Consider the following 21630-nt stretch of genomic DNA (forward strand, 5'->3'; position numbering starts at 1 on the left):
TATAGACTAGCTAATGTTTCAATTAAGCTGAATTTCATTGTGTATGAGAAAGCAAGACAAAGTACACATTCAATATATACTCTTTACTAAACAGGCAAGAAGTACTACTCTATCTACTTACCAATATCAAGTCGATGCACTTGGCTTTTAGTACCGTCAATAAGACTAGCCACACAAGCAGCAGCCTTGACGTAATCACTACTAATTACTACTACGAGAAGAATTACATGTCGAGGCAAAGAATCACAGGCCAACTATCCCTACATGCCAATCGTGGTGAACGAGAAGTGATGAAAAATCGAAGCTTGTGTTGTGTTTATTTAGACCATGCAACTGAATCAATCTCAGCTTGAGCAGATCTGTACAACTCAAGTCTCTTCGCCAGAGAGAGGCGGCGCTTCATAATTGCTGGATCCTCATCCAACAAAGTACCCAGCTGTTTCCCCTGCAAAAAGAAAAAGGAGGGTGGGTGTGAGCATTACTATCCATGTACGTCATATCATTGTTACTCGAGTTTCAGGTTAAGCTGAAGAAATGAGGCCGATTCTAACCTCTTTCTTGCCTAACTCAGCAAAGAAATGATCAAGTAAGCTGCGTTTGGCCTCTCGTACTTGACAATAAACAACGGACTTTGGAATAGAATTCCTCAAACTAACACAAACCATATTGACATAAGACAAGACATTTGACCCTGTTCATATGAGGCAGTTAGACGATAACCCCACAAAAAGTTTAAACGGAAAAAGATCATTACAGGACTATTTTACGAGTAATTACCAATAAATGTATATGCATTTTACTTCAAGGAATTAAGAGGAGATTGCTAATTCACAACTCACCTATCCTTCGAAGATAGGAATCATTATAGCGGTCAAAAATAGAATGTGTTGGATTCCCTCCCTTCTCCATATCTTGAGGAAGCTTCCGGAAGAAATCTACTGTCAGGTAACTACACTCCATTTCAACCAGCTGAAGAGTTGCTTTTTTGCTTTCATCCCTCATCCTTTCTAATGATTCAACAGCTGCATTGCTGACCTCTACTCGTAGGGAAGGATACTGCTTTAGCTCCTGCACATAAAAGCACACGTCCAGTGTTGAGGTTTTGTTTTTAAAATGAAATATTCTTAAAATGAGGGTGAATGGGAAATGGAGGGAAAATGAAATTTTGAGTAAAATTTTAAGTTTCCCCCTCTTGACAATGAGACATTGTCCCATATTGGAAAAGGAAGACATTTTTTGTGGGTATATATATAATTGCTCTTCTTGTAGCTCTTAAAGAGTTAAGAAGAAAGCAAGTCTCGCGCCGTCGTCGTCGTCGCTCGCTCGGCTTCGGCTTCGGCTTCGGCTTCGGTCAATCGATTGATTGATTAATTTTTTGGACCAAATTTGACATACAATTCGCTCAGCAGATTTGGCTATACATTGCACTCCTTCCTCTCAGCATTTTCATACGATTTTTTGAGTTTCTACTCCTTCGTTCTGCATTGTTTTAACTTCAAACAAAGCAACTGTAAGTGTGATTTGCTACCGAACTTTGTGTTCGCTGAAACACTGGGGTTTGAAGTACCGCTACACCAGTGTGTTATTCGTTCTATCCTGGGAGGAAATAATCCATTACCTTGGGTACTAGGAGGGGATTAAATTCCTTAAGGAAACACTGTGAATTCAGTGGGCTCGAATTTATTATTGTTTCATTACGTTAACTTATATTTTGCAGAATTATTATTTACAAATACAGCAATATTGGCGGGAATAACAATCTTAAGGAATTTAATATTAATTTCTGTATTTGTGTTATTCTTATTATTCTGCAAACTAAAACCTTTGTGGTTTGTGTACTCCCGTTTTGGAGAGTTAAGCCTTCGTGGCGTTTTGTTGGATATTAAAATCTACGTGATTTTTACTCCAGTTTGAAAATGTGTATTAAACGTTTGTTTGTGTCATTCTTTTACAGAAAAGATGAAATGATGACTGAAAGCGAAAACCAAGCTGTGCCGATGGTAACTGCCAACGCATCGACAAGCCGAACACCGGCGTTGGCACCGGCAGAAAAACCCGAAAAATTTTCCGAGATTGATTTCAAGCGCTGGCAGCAGAAGATGTTCTTCTACTTAACTACGTTATGTCTACAGAAGTTCATCAAGGAAGATGTTCCTGATCTGCCAGATAAAACTCCAGATAATGAACGCTTTCTCGTGATTGAAGCGTGGAAGCATTCTGATTTTTTATGCAAGAATTATATTCTTAGCGGACTGGATGATAATCTGTATAATGTATACAGTAGCGTGGAGACGTCAAAAGAATTGTGGAATGCGCTTGAAAAGAAATATAAAACTGAAGATGCCGGGATGAAGAAATTCGTTGCCGCAAAATTTTTGGACTACAAAATGGTAGATAGCAAATCTGTTATTACCCAAGTCCAGGAATTGCAAGTGATTATTCATGATCTACTTGCTGAAGGTCTTGTCATCAACGAAGCATTCCAAGTAGCAGCAATGATTGAGAAGTTGCCTCCGTTGTGGAAGGACTTCAAAAATTATTTGAAACACAAACGAAAGGAAATGTCCCTTGAAGATCTCATTGTTCGGTTGAGAATCGAAGAGGACAATAAAGCTGCTGAAAGGAGAGGCCGTGAAAATTCAACAATAATGGGAGCAAATATTGTTGAAGCTAACAAAAAGAGGAAGAAGGCTTCTGGTCCGAAATACAACCCAAGCAAGAAGCGGTTCAGTGGAAACTGCTACAACTGTGGGAAAACTGGACACAAGTCTACGGAGTGTCGTGCTCCGAAGAAAGACAAGAAAAGAGGTCAAGCAAACATGGTAGTAAACCATGATGATGTTGATAACTTGTGTGCCATGCTTTCTGAATGTAACTTAGTGGGAAATCCTAAACTGTGGTGGTTTGATTCAGGAGCCACTCGCCATGTTTGTGCAGTTAGAGAGGCTTTTGCTACCTATGCTCTTGCTGAACCCGGAGAGACAGTTTATATGGGAAATGCTTCAACAGCAAAAGTTAAAGGATATGGAAAGATATTTCTGAAAATGACTTCTGGCAAGGTCATGACTTTGAACAATGTCCTTCATGTTCCCGAAATGAGAAAGAATTTAGTCTCTACTGGACTTCTTGTTAAGCACGGTTTTAAGTGCGTTTTTGTGTCAAACAAGGTTGTAATTAGTAAGAATGAAATATTTGTAGGAAAAGGTTACCTCACCGAGGGCCTTTTCAACCTAAATGTAATGGTTGTGGAAAATAATAATAATAATATTTCAGCTTCTTACTTGAGTCAAATGATTTATGGCATGTACGTTTGGGTCATGTCAATTATAAAACCTTGCGGAAAATGATTAACTTGGAAGTACTGCCCAAGTTTGAATGCGAAAAATCAAAATGTCAAACATGTGTGGAATCTAAGTATGTTAAACATCCTTATAAGTCAGTTGAAAGGAATTCAAATCCTTTAGACTTAATTCACACAGATATTTGTGACATGAAGTCAATACCATCTCGCGGTGGAAAGAAGTATTTCATAACTTTTATTGACGATGGTACTCGATATTGCTATGTTTACTTACTGAATAGTAAAGATGAAGCAATAGACGCATTCAGGCAATACAAAAATGAAATTGAAACGCAACTTAACAAGAAAGTAAAAATGATAAGAAGTGATAGGGGTGGTGAATATGAATCTCCTTTTGAAGAAATATGTTTAGAATATGGAATTATTCATCAAACAACAGCCCCTTACACGCCCCAATCTAATGGGATTGCGGAAAGAAAGAATCGCACATTAAAGGAGATGATGAATGCGTTGTTGATAAGTTCTGGTTTGCCACAGAACTTGTGGGGGAAGCCATTCTTACGGCTAATCGAATATTAAATCGAGTGCCCCATAGCAAAACACAATCCATTCCATATGAAAAATGGAAAGGAAGGAAGCCCAACTTGAATTACTTTAAAGTGTGGGGGTGTTTGGCAAAAGTGCAAGTTCCTAAACCCAAAAGGGTAAAGATAGGACCGAAAACCGTTGATTGTGTTTTCATAGGATATGCGACAAATAGTAAAGCATATCGATTTCTGGTTCATAAATCAGAAAATCCCGACATTCATAATAATACGGTTATAGAATCAAATAATGCTGAGTTCTTTGAAAATATATATCCGTATAAAAAGGAATGTGAGTCGTTTGGTGAAGGATCTAAACGACCTCGGGAAGAAACAAAAGAAAGTACATGTAATCAGGAGAATCCAAGACGTAGTAAACGTCAAAGAACGTCTACTTCATTTGGACCAGATTTTGTGACTTTCTTATTGGAGAATGAGCCTCAAACATTTAAAGAAGCTATGACTTCTTCGGAATCATTGTTTTGGAAAGAGGCAGTCAATAGTGAAATAGAATCCATATTGAACAACCATACATGGGAATTGGTTGATCTTCCTCCTGGAAATAAACCTTTGGGTTCTAAATGGATTTTTAAGAGAAAAATCAAAGATGATGGCACTATTGATAAATTCAAGGCAAGGCTCGTAGTCAAAGGGTATAGACAACGAGAAGGTCTAGACTACTTTGATACATACTCTCCAGTTACAAGAATTACGTCCATACGAATGTTGGTAGCATTAGCTGCAGTGTATGGTCTTGAAATTCATCAAATGGATGTTAAGACTGCCTTCTTGAATGGAGAGTTGGAGGAAGAAATTTACATGGAACAACCTGAAGGGTTTGTGGTTCCAGGTAAAGAAAAGAAGGTATGTAGACTTGTTAAGTCTCTTTACGGACTAAAACAAGCACCCAAACAATGGCATGCGAAATTTGACCAAACAATGTTGTCAAATGGTTTTAAGATAAATGAATGTGATAAATGTGTGTACATTAAAAATGTTCCAAATCACATAGTCATTGTTTGCCTATATGTGGATGATATGCTGATAATGAGTAATGACATTGCCAACATAAATGCTACTAAGCGTATGCTCAATAGCAAGTTTGATATGAAAGACTTGGGAGTTGCTGATTTAATTCTGGGAATTAAGATCCATAAGACTCCTCAAGGTCTGGCATTGTCACAATCTCATTATATTAAGACAGTACTTGAAAAATTCAAGCACTTGGGCTTTAAAGTTGCAAAGACTCCAATTGACGTGAATCTTGCATTAGCAAAGAACAAAGGCCAAAGCATATCACAATTGGATTATGCTCGTGTATTGGGATGCTTAATGTATATCATGAATTGTACACGACCAGATATAGCTTGTGCTATAAGTAAACTGAGTCGATATACGAGCAATCCAGGCCAATCTCATTGGATGGCAATGAAACGAGTTTTGGGATATTTAGAACATACCCAGAACTTTGAATTGCACTACAGTAATTTTCCTGCGGTGATTGAGGGATACTGTGATGCAAATTGGATCACCGGTTCAACTGATTCTAAGTCCACGAGTGGATATGTATTCACTATTGGTGGAGGAGCGGTATCTTGGAAGTCGTCCAAACAAACATGTATTGCCCGCTCTACAATGGAGGCTGAATTCATAGCCTTAGATAAAGCCGGTGAAGAAGCTGAATGGCTCCGGAATTTCTTGGAAGACATTCCATTTTGGCCCAAACCGTTGGCACCAATATGCATACATTGTGATAGTCAAGCGGCAATTGGAAGGGCTGGGAGCGTTATGTATAACGGTAAATCTCGTCATATACGACGAAGACATAAAACCGTTAGGCAATTACTCTCTAGAGGAATTATCACGATTGACTATGTAAAGTCAAGTGATAATGTGTCGGATCCACTTACAAAAGGCCTAACTAGAGAGGTAGTTGAGAAATCATCAAGGGGAATGGGGCTATGGCCGAGAACAAGTCATTGTGGCGGTAACTCTACCTAGAAGACTGGAGATCCCAAGATCTAGGTTCAAGGAGATCAAACAAAGTCATTAATGACGGTTCAACATTGTCAAATAAAATTTTAGTCCGTTCTCATGATGAGACAATGTTCAGTACCAAGGATAAAGCATTAAGGCTTTTTAATGATTTCTAAATTTGATACGGGGTATATCAAATAGTGTATGTACAGGATGACACGTTTAGCAATCACCTATGTAAGTGTGAAGTGTTAGCCGCTTCAAGGAGAACTTTGTAAGGCCAGTTCTCTACACACTTATGAAACCAGGCGGTGTTCATGGCTGAAACGAACACAACAATGAGAACCAAAGACGGTTAAAGGTTGATTGTGTGACTTATGGTTGTCTAGGAATACACCAAAGATCGACGGTTCAAAGATATCAAATCTACCGATTGACCGAGTATATCCGACATAAGTTTACTACGGAAAGTTCAAAGGGAAACCTACTTATCCAGATGCGATTAATCCTTACTTGTAAATCACACAATTTTTTCATGCATACTTCCGTGATATAGCCATTCCCCATTCATGTGGGGGATTGTTGAGGTTTTGTTTTTAAGATGAAATATTCTTAAAATGAGGGTGAATGAGAAATGGAGGGAAAATGAAATTTTGAGTAAAATTTTAAGTTTCCCTCTTGACAATGAGACATTGTCCCATATTGGAAGAGGAAGACATTTTTGGTGGGTATATATATAATTGCTCTTCTTGTAGCTCTTAAAGAGTTAAGAAGAAAGCAAGTCTCGCGCCGTCGTCGTCGTCGCTCGCTCGGCTCGGCTTCGGCTACGGCTTCGGCTTCGGCTTCGGCTTTGGCTTTGGATTTGGATTTGGATTTGGTCAAATGATCGATTGATTGATTAATTTTTTGGACCAAATTTATTTGTTAATAGTAAATATTAACGTAAGATTATCCGCATTTGTAACGGATATTTTCCAATCCGTGTATTGACCATTTGGCAGCCGCCTAATGCTCTTCCCACCATGAAGTGCTTGCTCCACAAACATGTAATGCTTGCTCCACCATGGAGGGTGGACGTTTGGTCTTCTTCAACATTTTGCTGCTATATATATGTGCAGCAGATGTTGAAGAAAGACACTCAACACACAACATACAATTCGCTCAACAGATTTGGCTATACATTGCACTCCTTCCTCTCAGCATTTCCATACGATTTTCTGAGTTTATACTCCTTCGTTCTGCATTGTTTTTAACTTCAAACAAAGCAACTGTAAGTGTGATTTGCTACCGAACTTTGTGTTCGCTGAAACACTGGGGTTTGAAGTACCGCTACACCAGTGTGTTATTCGTTCTATCCTGGGAGGAAATAATCCATTACCTTGGGTACTAGGAGGGGATTAAATTCCTTAAGGAAACACTGTGAATTCAGTGGGCTCGAATTTATTATTGTTTCATTACGTTAACTTATTTTGCAGAATTATTATTTACAAATACAGCAATATTGGCGGGAATAACATCCAGTTGTTGGACCCTTTAACACACCAAAATAATTATTATAATGAGACGTTCACAGCAATTTATGTATCATAAGCTCGGAACAGTAATTAGAAAAAGAAGGGAACTTGCCACAGTCTCACTAATTGCCTTGTGAATCAGTTCCTTCAGTATAGCATGAACCTGCAATCATCACAAAGGAAATAATCTCGTACTCAGTAATTTGTTTGCTCAACTGTTCAAGATTTTTGCCCATAATAACAAAGAAAAACCTCCCATATTAAGCAGAAAATACTTCAGACAATAAAGCATCTAACTACAGTCAGAATAGACAGATTAGCTGATCAAATTTTAAGAAATGAATCTACAAAATTAAATATAGATTTCTTTCACAACTTTTTCATATTTCATAGGAAATTAACAGATTTCTAGGTCAAGTTGACAGGGAGGAAAAAAAATCTGATAGGATCAGACATAGACACAAAGGATGGGGAATACCCCAATCTCAGTCTAGTTGGGTCCGCTATATGAATCCTCATTATCCAGCTTGCTCCATTTGGATCTGTCTCATTCCAACTCTCAATAATTTAAGTTTCTCTAATACTAGAGGGGAATGCCCAAAAAAGGGCAAAGAAGCAATAGCTGAAGAAAAGGGGACATCTAACACACTCAGAAAAGATAATAAAGCTAGCTGAAACCATTATACACAGTGCAACTATTAATAAGATATTTAGGGCACATACAACAGGGGGCGAAAATCCATACCTCATCAACAGCTGCTTCAGCAGGACCCTTAATAGAGATTACAGAAGATTCAATGAGACGACGATATCCTTGTTCAGGAGCTATCAAATGCGGTTGATATCCATCAGCTTCAGTTATAAGCTTCCTTACATTGTCCATTGAAAGTTGCTTGTCAAATTGCAATCTTTTCAATGCAGCTGGGAGCTGATTATCAAAGACGTAATATATTTTATCTCCTCCTGGTCGACTGTGCCATTCAAACATCATAAAAACAAGCTAAGACCACATAAAAGTATAGTGTACTCATATATGTTAACAAAACATAAACATGGAACACTTACACTCCATCAAGATGTTCCTTGAAATTTCCATCAAAACTACGACAGATTTCCATTATCATGTACAATTTTCCCTGCAAAAGAACATGCAAAACGAGGATATGACATATGATTCACACTCATATAAACAACAAAAGCACTGGTATTCTACAAACTAATGGAGGTAGAAGAGATGTAGAGAATCAATTAACTCTATCTAGAAGAGTAAAATAAACCGCCTCATAGGATTCGGTAACCTATTCAACATAAAGGTATAGGTTTAAATAGGGTACTTACTCCCGCATCCGTGGCAATGGGCTTTCCGAGACTGCTCAACTCAGTTTCTAGTTCAATTATAGTTTTGTTGATAAGAGACTGAAGACCTGGAATTCGAGACTTGATAACAGTCTCCAAATGCTAAAATGTAACCAGAATCAAAGAAAAACATTTAGTGTCCAGCATAAACTATACTACAATACTACATCAAACAGGAAAAGCATAAAGTCCTTAAAGGCTTCATTTAGAGCATCAAGATGAATTTCTATGGAGACAGAAAAGTGAAACTAGATGAAAAATGCTCTAATAAAAAACTAAAAAAGTCTTCTGCATGGGCACCAAAAACGGGAATACAGATTCAATAAGCAAGAATACAACATACTTTCGACAGAACTTTCCCAAGATGTTCTGAACCCATCCTGTGAGCAAGATGCTTGTACTCAGGGGTACTAGAAAAGTACTCTCTCTCCCTACGCCTAGCAGCAATCATATCCACATTTTTGTTTATATCAGCTTGTGAACGATTGACAACACCAATCCACGGAAACTGTAGCTTAAATGCTTTTCCTTCCAAGATCTGGAAATCCAAGAATATGATTTAGAATGATACTTTGACTTAAAAGAAAAATACTCTAGTAAAGTGATCGGCAAAATCAAAACATTCATCCTCAATATCATGTCATGGTATTGCATTAATTTCTTTTCTTAAAATAAGCACACTCAAATAGTATCATAATGCATAATCACAAGATCTGTTCAAATAACTCTTGACCCAATACGAGAAAATTTATTCACTTAGTTATTACAACAACAGAAAACAACAAAATATTTGGACTTCATCATGCTAGAATTAGAAAACATGATCACCCTTAACCCAATTAAACTCGAGTGAGATAAGTTCTCCAAAATCTAGAAAATGTTATGAAACACTACCCAAATAAATGTATCAAAACTCAAAAATCAGATTAAATGGACAGGTCCCTTATCTCATCACGTAAGCTTTGATATTTCTCATTATACAAAAGTATTAAACCATCTATACCAATGCAACTAATCCCTCTTTTACATTTTATGTGGCATTATTTTCTTATCAGCCCATTTAAAATAAATGGACACCTTTCTATATGTGCAAACAATTTAACTTTAGGTTTCCCATTTTACCTTTAATGACATATTTTTACAGCCACATAAATGACACGACAAAGTTAAGACTACAAGCTCCAAAAGTCTTTCTTTCTTAAACTCCGTCTCAAGTCAGACACCGCCACAATTAATGGCGTGATGCAAAATAGCTACATGTATGTACAAGTTCCCTACAACATCTAAAAAACCAACTTATGACATACATTTGAGACCCAAAGGGGTTGATAAAAGGACTAAAGAAACTCGTCTCTAGCTTTATCTAAATGATACCAAAATATATAAGGAGCCTATAATCATATATGCTCGATTAGGCTACATTTAAGTAATAATACCTGTTCCAACGAATCAAATAGCAGTAATTATTATTAACCAAATAAAAGCTTACCTCAACAGCATTGGTACCCTTATCCATGAGATCAATCTTGGTCAGAACTCCAAATGTTCTTTCTCCTGATACAAGTGGCCAGATACTGAGTCAAAAGAGTGTTAAAAGATGACATTATTATTGATATGAGTGTACATAATCTTGTCCGAGAATGAACTGTATTATCAAACTAACATTGAGCTACCACATTACCACACAAGGAAAAGACGAGAACAGTCAGAAGAGAGCAAATTAGATCTTGAACCTACGTAAAACTTAAATTACATTATTTGCTCAATTAAAAATGACCATAAGTGAGTGCAAGAACCAATAGTTTTCTGAGTTATGCAAGATAACTGAATTGACATATCCACAACAAGAACAAATTCGCAAAATGACAAGTAAAAGGTAATGAAAACTTGAATAAAGTCTGTGCAAGCTTAAAAGAAAAATACATGTCTTACTAGACTTCACTAGAACGACTTTGTTTTGGCAGGTATTAAGAAAACAGGAATGGTCTTTCTCTCTTTCCTTTTTTCTTTCTTTTTCTTTTTCAGTAAGTAAGAAAATGGTGATGGTCTTTCTTATCAACAAAGAAAAGGAAAAATGCACTGGACAAACTTGAAAAACTTTTAGGGCTTCCAATATTAGAGTTTTGACACCGCAAACAAGATAAGTACAAATATGAGACACATGCTGTTTAGAAGGTCTATGTTGTATTAGGTTTCTTAACTCCTCTTCACATTTAAGAGTGTGAGCATTGGCAAGTCGAACACAAACAGATGTAGGATAAGAGACTTCAATTTGCTGTAGAAAGAAATACATGAAAGAAGATAAAAAGATTGTATGAGTTAATCCTAGATTCATAGCCGATAAACCTAGGGTTAAAATTACATTCTTAAATAAAGTAGAATATCCTCAGAATTCTGTTTTAGATAAAGTATATTAGCTTGGCTAAGAAGATACTGTAAAAACAAGAAGGTGCGGAATAGGGACGTCCTTGGAAGGATGGAGGATAAGATGAGGGAGTTCATGAACGAATTGGGAGATCCAGGAAAGTTGGAGGGGGAAAGAAAGCTAAACAAGGGGGAAAGAAAGCTAAACGAGGGAGCAAAATGAGAAAAGAGAAGGTAGCAATGTTGCAATAGCTCAGGAGACTAGCTGAAAACAAAATAACTAGAGCCCTCTGGTTGAAAGAGGAGGATCCAATAAAATGTTCTTTTATAGAATGGCAACAGCTAAAGGAGAAAGAAAGCAAAATGAGGGAATGATTTATGAAGATGAGGAAGAGGTCACGGCGGACCGTTGTGTGTTTTAGAAGAGAAGGAATAGAGACTAAATTTGGGAGGGATACGAGTTTAACCAGATAGGAGAAAATATGAAAGAGTGGTCGTTGAGTAGAATAGGCAAGGAGGTGAGGAAGACAGTGGAGAATTGTGCAGGAGATAAAGCATCGCGACTGGAGAACTTCACACAAATCTTTTTCCAGCAATGTTGGGGTGTTGTGAAGGAAGACAACATGGAGACAAGTAGACAACTACATCATTCCAGGAATTAGGAAAGTTTGAGAAGAGCCTCAATGCATCTTTTATTGCATCACCCAAAAGGAGGAGGGAGCCTCAAATATTAAGGAATATTACCTATTAGTCTAGTAGGAAGCATCAACAAGATCAGTTCTAAGGTGGTCTCAAATAGATTAAAGAAGGTCTTGATGATACAATGTCTCACTCTTAGAATTTGTTTGCATTTCTGGAGGGCAGACAAATTCTAGACGCAACATTGGTAGAAAATGAGGTGGTGGCTTCCAGAATGCTAGTTGGATATAGAGAATGCCTACGACCACGTGAATTGGAACTTCTTGGATTTGTGATACTAAAGATGGGTTTTGGAGAAACAAAAAGAAGGTGGATAAAGTTTTGCATTTCTAGGTAGTCGGTTCTCGTCAATTAAAGCCCATGTGGTTTTTTCAAAGCTCTAGACCCTGAGACGAGGGATCTTTTAATTCCTATGCTATTTATATTGGTAACGGAAGCACTGAGTAAGATGATGAACAAAGAGGACACAACAGATTTTTTGAAGGGCATTAAGGCAGGGGTCGGAGTGAATGATGACATCAGGATCTCCCACCCTCTTTTTGCAGACAACAGCACAACAGTTAGCTTACCTGAGACAGGTCCTGAAGTGGTCTCTAGTAGTTCAGGGCTGAAAATCATCCTAAACAAGTGAGAAATCATCCCAATGGAGGCTGCGGACGGCATTGAACAACTAGCACAGGTGTTAATTGCAAAATATGAACACTCCTGACTACTACTTAGGATTAGTGCTTGGAGCTTCAGGATAGGATCTTACAATTTGGAACCTAGTACTTGAATAAGTGGACAAGAGATTCGTGGGGTTGCAGAAACGGTATCAGTCTGTGGAAGGAAAGGAAATTTTGATCAGAAGCACACTATCAAACATCCCCGACTTACTACAGGTTCATAATGCACGTACCAGCTTTTGTTCAAGTGTATAATTTGCCTATCAGTAATTAACTAAACCAGCTAGAATAACTAGATCCAACTGCTTCCCACCAATTAAAAAACACGTCCATTAACACATATAGAGGCAATCTAGAGCTAGAGGGATGGAACATGACAAGGAAAAAATTCCCAAACACTGACCTTTAGGGTCTACTTCACGAGAAATCTTTATTGCGTCCGATGTTGCGAGATCTTGATTGGCAGGGGAAACCGCAAGAATAATACAATTTGGCTGCAATGCCAAGTAAACAGAAGATAATGACTTTCACAAGTATGAAGAGTAAATTGAGATAAAAAACAATTTTAGATGTTTCCCAATATATTAGAGAAAAGCATAGCAAACAACTGAAATACTAGAGAACTGCAGTATTATTGTTTTCCAAAATGTTAACATGATACATTGTAAACATTTACTTGTGGAAAGAAGACAAGTACAACTGACCTTCTCAATATAAGACCGAACCATGTTTTCAATATCCTGCACAATGCTGTCAGACTGTCCCTCTACATAAATTCAGTGGACAGGATTTCAATTCAGCAACAGTATTTGTTTTGGAAACAAAAGCTATGCACCACTTCAAACAAGTTCAGGCTTGTTTTATGAATTCTCGATATACATTTTGCTGCAGTTGAACCCATTGGATTCAACACTTTCTTATGAAATTAAGTGATTAACTACCCAAATAAACCAAAAACAAACATATACTCACCAACTGCTACTTTTGTAAGTCCAGGAAGATCAATCAGAGTCAAGTTCACAACTGTCATGAATAAAATCCAAAATAAGTAGATGAAGTAGCAAATGTCAAGGCAACGCACCCAAATTAGAATGGAATGATTAAACAATGTTTTCTCAGACATTTTGGAGTAATTATACAATGTATTGATTTGGTGCTACAAAAATGCTGCAACTCAGGCAAGTAAAATTAGAAGTCTAAGCCTAACAGGAAAAAAATTGTCAAGAACACCGATTTCAACACTAAATAGATTTTGACAAGTGAATGAATAACTGAAAAGGAAATATTAGCAATAGTAAAATATACACGACCAATGAATTCACCAGAAAACTATCCACTATATGTGATTTAAAAGAAATTGTCCAGACAGTTATCAAACAGCTGCTAGCACCTGAATGCATTAATTGTGGGAGAAACGTTTAGCGCCAGACTTCAGTTAAATAGATGTCAACATTTTCCTAATCAAATTCAACCTGATCCTACAAGTTTCAGTGTCATGCTTGCTTAAACCATTTACATCAACAACAACCTTTGTCCAAAAAACAAAAGTTAAAAAATAAGAATCACCAACAACATCAAATGAACTTAAAAATACACCATTACAGGAAATTGAATCGCACAGATAGAGAATGGAAAGCTCTCCGTACCATTAGGAGAATATATACTGAGATAAATTGGCACACTAGAAATCTGTTTGCTACGGCCTGTCTCTCGATCAGTCTCATCAGCAATCTCCTTCCTGACAGCAGCTGAAAGAGACATATAAGACTAATGGATCAAAGTGAAAGAATGTCACGGAAAAAGTTGACTAATGAAGTACCAAAAGACAATGACAACAGAACACACACTGATAGGTGCTACATGCAGAAGATGCAAACAATACAGTAGTATTGCTTGTCCACAGACTCACCAAAATCAGTAAACCTCTTCCTTGGAAGGTGTCCAAATTCTGCATATTCTCTACCTTCATCTATCCGATGAAGCTGTAGGACAAGGGGGCGACGGGTGACGATTCCTGTATGTGATATGTGAGTGATCTGATATTATTAATGTTTTTCATCTAAATTCCAATTGATTGAATTATTTACCCGATCCACGAGGCAAAAAATCCTTTCCAACAACACTCTCAAGCACTGAAGACTTCCCAGAACTCTACAAGTCATCCAAAAGATGGGGTTAAGAAACTAAATGTAAAATAAGCCTACATGTCTACGGCACCAATAGTTACTGGAAGACACTAAGCATAGAATATAAGATAGATTATCACAGAGAAGACACATGATATGTGATACAGGTCATGGACATCAGCACGAGAAAACTAATTAGCATGCACCCAAGTTCTAGTTGAGCCTAAAGGTACCATATCACTCACTCTCAAACCTAGACATACATTCTCCACAACAATTATAGAATATTTGCATGGATACGCACACTCAGAAATGGATCGAGCTATGAAACAGCACCTTTATAGTATTGATGTCGAGCAGCTTACAAAACTTGATCAATATGACGGGCCATACAACAACACTACATTCAGCTTCTACATTTCAATAAACAGACTGTGGTACCACAATGCTGCTTAACATGTGCCTAACATGAACCAAAATTCTCAAAGTCTTTAACCAAATAAAGCTAGAAAAAACTTGATCGTGAATAATTCAAATAGCATATATACGCCGCCAGCTTCCTCTCAATCGCTTTTGAGACATTCCAGAATGTTTAACACAATTTTATTTCTATATAAAATTCACAACTTTCAGGAACTCAAATTCGTTAAACTATTCGATTTTTCAACTTTTCATATAATGATGCTTCTTCTGTCAAACCAAATTCTCAAATGCTTTTTCACTGCCACTAATATAATTTATAAGTCAAATAAATATCAGCAGCAATGCAATTTAACCTGCTAAAGAGGTTACATACCATATATTAAAGATTACCAATCAATGCTATTAAATAGAGTAACTTGCAACTACCTTTTATATGACCTGATTGCGTAATTTTATTATATATATATTTTTTTTATAGTGTCGGTGCATAAAACTTAAACTCTTAATTAGTGAATGTAAAACCTACGTATATGATCATTTGAGGACTAATGCCATCGGATCAAGCTGACACAAGTAATCAAGAGCTGGCGATATTATCTCACAACAAACTTTCAGGTAAAATATAGCAAGCAAATTATCGAAAGGGAAAAAAACGGAGGTAATGGAACAAACAACTTCTACTTACATGCACTTATAGTGTAATATGCTTTACACTGTCAGTGTATAAAACTTAAATAGAAAGGATTTAAGTGATATACACAGACAATAATAAATTTTTTACATCATCAGTGAAATTTAACCTGTTATAGCAGATTACTTAACATTCATTCTAGATTATCAATCAGAGCTTATTAAATTGAGTTACCTACAAAATCAGAAAATAGGAACTTAAAAGTACCAAAACAATAAAGCGCAGATCTGACATCAATGAACACGCAAACTAACAAATTCAAGCTAACTAAACACGAACGAATATTTAAAATACTTAATACGTTCAAAACGTCCAATTGCCAGCTAACAGCTTCAGATTCACACGAAAAACGCCGCAACTGATTTATTAAACGAAACAGAATATGAAAATAGAAATTAAGAGATATTGTGAAACCTGTCCACCGACAACGGCGATAGAAGGCAAAGCATCCCAAAGAGTGGGCAATGAACTCTCTTCGCCGTGATCTCCGAGTGCCGTGCAAGCTCTTTGTAATCTGTTCACTAATGCTATGAGATTCTCCATTTTAGATTAAAGAGTTGAAGATTGGGATAGATATGGAGAGGAAGAGTCTCTGGAAAGTTTCAGGTGTGGGTTTTGAACTAAGATTTTGAAATTAGAAAACTTCTTAAATTTTAGATTTGAAATGGAGAGCCGTGTAGGCATGTGGGGGATAAGTGTTGGGTTAAAGGGGACACGCAAGTATAAGTATATATTTATCCACTCTCGTTAGAGTATTATGATTAAATTATAAGTTAATACTTATATTACTCCTATAATTTAAGGTAAAAATATATAGTAAGTATTAATTAATTAGCATGATTTAGTGATAAAAATATGGGAATATATATAATATATTTATTATATTGATGTAAAATATGTAATACAATTAATCATTTTTATCATACGTGGTGCACAAAGTAATGTGTTAAGTATAGTTCTCACTAGAATTATCTATTAAGTAATGCTACTTTACTTCGATCTAGCTAACTAAATCTAGCGGTGAAAGTCGTAAAAATTGGTAGTTTGAATTAAACTAAAGATATTTAAAACAAATAATGAGGAAAAACTAAATGCTCGTAACTTTAGAAAAATGCAATGAATAACAAGTCTATATTGAGGTTTTTGGAAAATTTGCACTTTTAGGGTGTGTTTGGTAGGAAGGAAAATATTTTTCAATTTTTCTATGTTTGGTTGGGTTAAATGTACAATATAATTTCCGTGTACGCGAGGTGACGAGTACGTACTCAGGCTTATATGTATAAAATTTATTGGGTTAAAGTCTTAGGCATTTTTATGTAGTAAATTTGATAATTGTTGGTATTTATTAAATCATCTATTTGTCATGCCTCAATCCTTGTTTGTCAAATTTGTTTTTATATGATAATTTGGTGTGATTGTCACTTGAATTTTTATGTGAATTCCGTGAGTTTGTTAATTTGATATTTCCTGAAAATAATTATATTATGAATTTTCCATCTGCAAATAATTAATTAAATAAGTTTAAATTGAGGTATTAATATAATTATCAAGATTTTGGATTAATGAAGTCGTTGTCCTATACTGAGTTATTTTTCCATCTCTTTTGTTGTTGTTTTTTAGGTTTTGTGTACATTGTGTGGAGCCTTGAGTTACTTGCTGTGAATTTAAGTGAATTTGTTGTGTCTTTAGAATTGGTTGTGGCCTACGGGCAAATTGTGATATGAATTATTGTATTGTGTTGTCATGATAATATTCCGTGTAAATCGTTATGTGATTTGAGTAATTATTATGAGGACATAAAGGCGGCATTCCACTGTTGACATTATGTGGGTATAAGGGTGGAATTTCACTGTGGTTATCCTCAATGCCTCTATACATCAGAGTCTAAAGAAAATAAGGAAGACAACATAATAAGATAGAAGGGGACTCCAGAGTCTACCGACGCTGGCAGATATACCTCGAAGTCTCCCGTATACGGCTAATTCACTAATGCCTGGTCTCATAAGAAGTACCTGGATCTGCACAAAAAGAAGACCTCGGTAGAGTAGTGACGAAGTCAGGTCAGGCCCTACTGGAATAATAAATTAGACATGGTGAAAAGTTTAGCAATATAAAAAAAATGACAATGGAAATGAATCAAGTAAGTTGTATGTCACAATTTAACTTCACAGAATAAGGACAAATAATACCTCGCGGAAAGAAAACAGAAATTTACAACTTTAAAAGAAATCACCAAAATAACCAAAGTCAAATGCACCCATAAAGAAATATCAACAAGGGCACCCCCGAGGTACCGCCCTATAGTCCCAAATCATAAATAAATTCACAATATATCATTTTTTTATATGACCGCGGGAGCCTTCAAATTTAATTTGAAAGAAAATATTTTTTCCTAAATAGCATCCCGCGTTTTAGCCACCCTTATCACACCACATGACTTCTAGTAGTTCCCCTACTAGCCACGCGTATAAAGCCATCCTTATCTCACTGCATGCGTTTCAATACCCACACCTTATACCACCGCATGCGTATCAATATCACAATATATCATAATTTGCATCTCAAGTGCCCAAATATTTCAACTTGCCAAAATAAGTCAACAACAAGAATATTTTCCACAATAAGGAACTCACGGTTCAATCACAATGAGTACAAAATCTCACAAAATATTTAGGAATGAATAACTCAACAAAAATAATATTTCACAAATTAAACACCTTGCCTTAATATCAAATTTTTAAATGCAAAATACTTTATTTTAATAATATTTAAATTAAAAACTCCAACATTCAAATAAAGCACAGAACAAAAGAAATAAAGTTTCAACTAAACAGGTAAAAATACTTAGCAGGAACAGGTCAAGCAAATTTAAAATACGAAAATATATTAATGATGATGAATATAACAGAATAAAATAATTTAGTTAATATGCAACAATGATCCACACAGTTTAAAGACATAATTTTCCACATTTAGCCCGTGTACATACTCGTCACCTCGTGTACACGATTTTCAACACATCAAAATTTTCATATCAATACCAATCCTAAGGAGAATTTCTCCCACACAAGTTTAGACAAGTCACTTACCTCGACTTGTGTAATTACTTACTCTGCTATGCCTTTGCTTCGTGAATTGGCCTACGAAAACCTCGTATCTAGTCACAATTAATTTGATTCAATCAATAAAAATTATAGGAATAAATTCCATGAAAACAAAAATTTTCTAACAAAATTCGAAATTTAACCCAAAAAGTGCATGTGGGACCCACGTCTCGGAACCCGACAAAAGTTACAAAATACGAACGCCCATTAAACCACGAGTCCAACCATATAATTTTTACTAAAATTCGATATCAACTCGACCCTCAAATTTTCAATTTAAACCAAGCGGGTTTTCTAAATCTTCCAACTTAAATCCCTAATTAAACATTAAAAACAACCATGGATTCAAGTAATTTGACCAATATTGAGTTAAGAACACTTACCCCATTATTTTTCTCGAAAATCTTCCGAAAATCGCCGCTTCCCGAGCTCCAATTTGGAGTCCCATTTTCAGATCTTAAATAGTTTGTCCAGGTTTCGCATTTGTGGACAAAAACTTCGCTTTTGCAAATGAACAGTAACCTCGCATGAACAGTGTTCGAAATTGCGATAAATTATTCGTAATTTCGAACTGCACTAAAATCCAAAAATCATCGCAATTGCGATAAATTGTTCGCAATTGCGAGTGCACAGTAACCTCCAATGAACAATGCTCGCAATTGCATAAATTGTTCGCAATTGCAAGTGAACAGTATCTCACTAGAAACTAGCAAACTCAAACTTTTTCGAAATGATCTGAAACCACCCCGAAACTCATCCGGAACTTTCCGGACACAAATCATATATGCATTTCAATCTTAAAACACGCTACGTACCTGCTCGCGCACTCAAAACACCGAAAAAAGGTCGTCTTGACCCGATATTGACCACGGTCAAATTCTCAAATTTCTTAACTTTACTAGTCTCTCAACTAATGATCCAAAAATACACCCAAGCCCCTCGCGACCCCGTCAAATCATACCAACAAGTCCTAAAACATCATACTAACTTAGTCGAAACTTCAAATCACATCAAACAACGCTAGAACCACGAATCATACCCCAATTCAAGTCTGATTGACCTTAAATTTTGCACACAAGTCATAAATGACATAACGGAGCTATAAAAATTTTCAGAACTGGATTCTGACTCCGATACCAAAAAGTTGAACTCTCCGGTCAAACTTTCAAACTTAAATTTTTATTTTAGCCATTTCAAGCCTAATTTAGCTACAGACTTCTAAATAATTTTTCGGACACACTCCTAAGTCCAAAATCACCATACAGAGCTATTTGAATCATCAAAACTCTATTTTGGGGGTCGTTTACACATAAGTCAATATCCGGTTAACTTTTTCAACTTAAGTTTTCAATCTTGAGACTAAGTGTCTCAATTCATTTCGAAATCTCTCCGGACTCGAACTGACTACCCCGGCAAGTCACAATATAGCTATAAACTACAAAATGAGTAGTAAATAGAAAAATGGGGCTACAACTCTCAAAACGACCGGCAAAGTCGTTACATCCTCCCCCGCATGACTTCTAGTAGTTCCCTACTAGCCACGCGTATCAAGCCATCCTTATCTCACTACATGCGTTTCAATACCCAGACCTTATACAACCGCATGCGTATCAATATCACAATATATCACAATTTGTACCTAAAGTGCCCAGATATTTCAACTTGCCAAAACAAGTCAACAACGAGAATATTTTTCACAATAAGGAGCTCACGTATCAATCACAATGAGTACAAAAACTCACAAAATATTTAGGAATGAATAACTCCGCAAAATTAATATTTTACAAATTAAACACCTTGCCTTAATATCAAAATTTTAAATGTAAAATACTTTATTTTAATAATATTTAAATTAAAAAATCCAACCTTCAAATAATGCACAGAACAAAAGAAACAGAGTTTCAACTAAACATGTAAAAACACTTAGCAGGAACAGGTCAGGCAAATTTAAAATACGAAAATTTATTAATGATGATGAATATAACAAAATAAAATAATTTAGTTAATATGCAACAGTGATCCACACAATTTAAAGATATAATTTTCCACATTTAGCCCGTATACACACTCGTCACCTCATGTACACGACTTTCAACACATCAAAATTTTCATATCAATACCAATCCTAAGGGAAATTTTCCCCACACAAGGTTAGACAAGTCACTTACCCGACTTGTGTAATTCATTACTCTGTTATGCCTTTGCCTCGTAAAATGGCCTCTGAAAACCTCGTATCTAGTCACAATTAATTCGATTCAATCAATACAAATTATGGGAATAAATTTCATATGAAAACATAATTTTTCTAACAAAATTCAAAATTTAATCCAAAAATTGCTCGTGGGGCCCATGTCTCGGAACCCGACAAAAGTTATAAAATACGAACGTCCATTCAACCACGAGTCCAACCATATAATTTTTACTAAAATATGACATTAACTCGACCCTCAAATCTTTAATTTAAACCAAGAAGGTTTTCTAAATCTCCCAACTTAAATCCTCAATTAAATGTTAAAAATAACTATGAATTTAGGTAATTTGATAAATATTGAGTTAAAAACACTTATCCAGTTATTTTCTTTGAAAATCTCCCGAAAATCGCCTCTTCCCGAGCTCCAATTTGTCAAGAAAGTCCCATTTTCAGATCTTAAATATTATGTCTAGGTTCGCATTTGCGGACAAAAACTTCACATTCGCAAATGAACAGTAACCTCCCATGAATAATATTCGAAATTGCGATAAATTGTTCGCAATTGTGAACTGCAGTAAAATCCAAAAATCATCGCAATTGCAATAAATTGTTCACAATTGCGATTGCATAGTAAC

At 36.0% G+C, this 21630-nt stretch overlaps 1 protein-coding gene across 1 annotated transcript; it reads right to left on the reverse strand.

Moving 5' to 3' along the window:
* Positions 1 to 14: 14 nt before the first annotated feature.
* Positions 15 to 16393, reverse strand: LOC104113449 (dynamin-related protein 5A-like). Its single transcript, XM_070201910.1, has 16 exons — positions 16115 to 16393; positions 14548 to 14611; positions 14370 to 14474; positions 14107 to 14208; positions 13433 to 13483; positions 13165 to 13226; positions 12864 to 12954; positions 10222 to 10286; positions 9076 to 9270; positions 8715 to 8834; positions 8442 to 8512; positions 8122 to 8347; positions 7489 to 7539; positions 840 to 1068; positions 552 to 691; positions 15 to 445 (listed from the first exon to the last, which is right to left on the reverse strand). The coding sequence occupies exons 1-16, from the start codon at positions 16241 to 16243 to the stop codon at positions 317 to 319; spliced, it is 1830 nt and encodes a 609-aa protein (XP_070058011.1). The 5' UTR covers positions 16244 to 16393; the 3' UTR covers positions 15 to 316.
* Between the last annotated feature and the right edge of the window lie 5237 nt (positions 16394 to 21630).

The sequence above is a fragment of the Nicotiana tomentosiformis genome, chromosome 5, assembly GCF_000390325.3.
Source record: "Nicotiana tomentosiformis chromosome 5, ASM39032v3, whole genome shotgun sequence".
NCBI classification, from domain to species: Eukaryota; Viridiplantae; Streptophyta; class Magnoliopsida; order Solanales; family Solanaceae; genus Nicotiana; species Nicotiana tomentosiformis.

Coding starts and splice junctions, on each gene's coding strand:
- LOC104113449 (XM_070201910.1), bottom strand. CDS start 16,243: ATGGAGAATCTCATAGCATTAGTGAACAGATTACAAAGAGCTTGCACG. Junction 14,209..14,369: donor GAAGAGGTTTACTGATTTTG/GTGAGTCTGTGG, acceptor TGTCTCTTTCAG/CTGCTGTCAGGAAGGAGATT. Junction 8,513..8,714: donor CCATTGCCACGGATGCGGGA/GTAAGTACCCTA, acceptor GTTCTTTTGCAG/GGAAAATTGTACATGATAAT.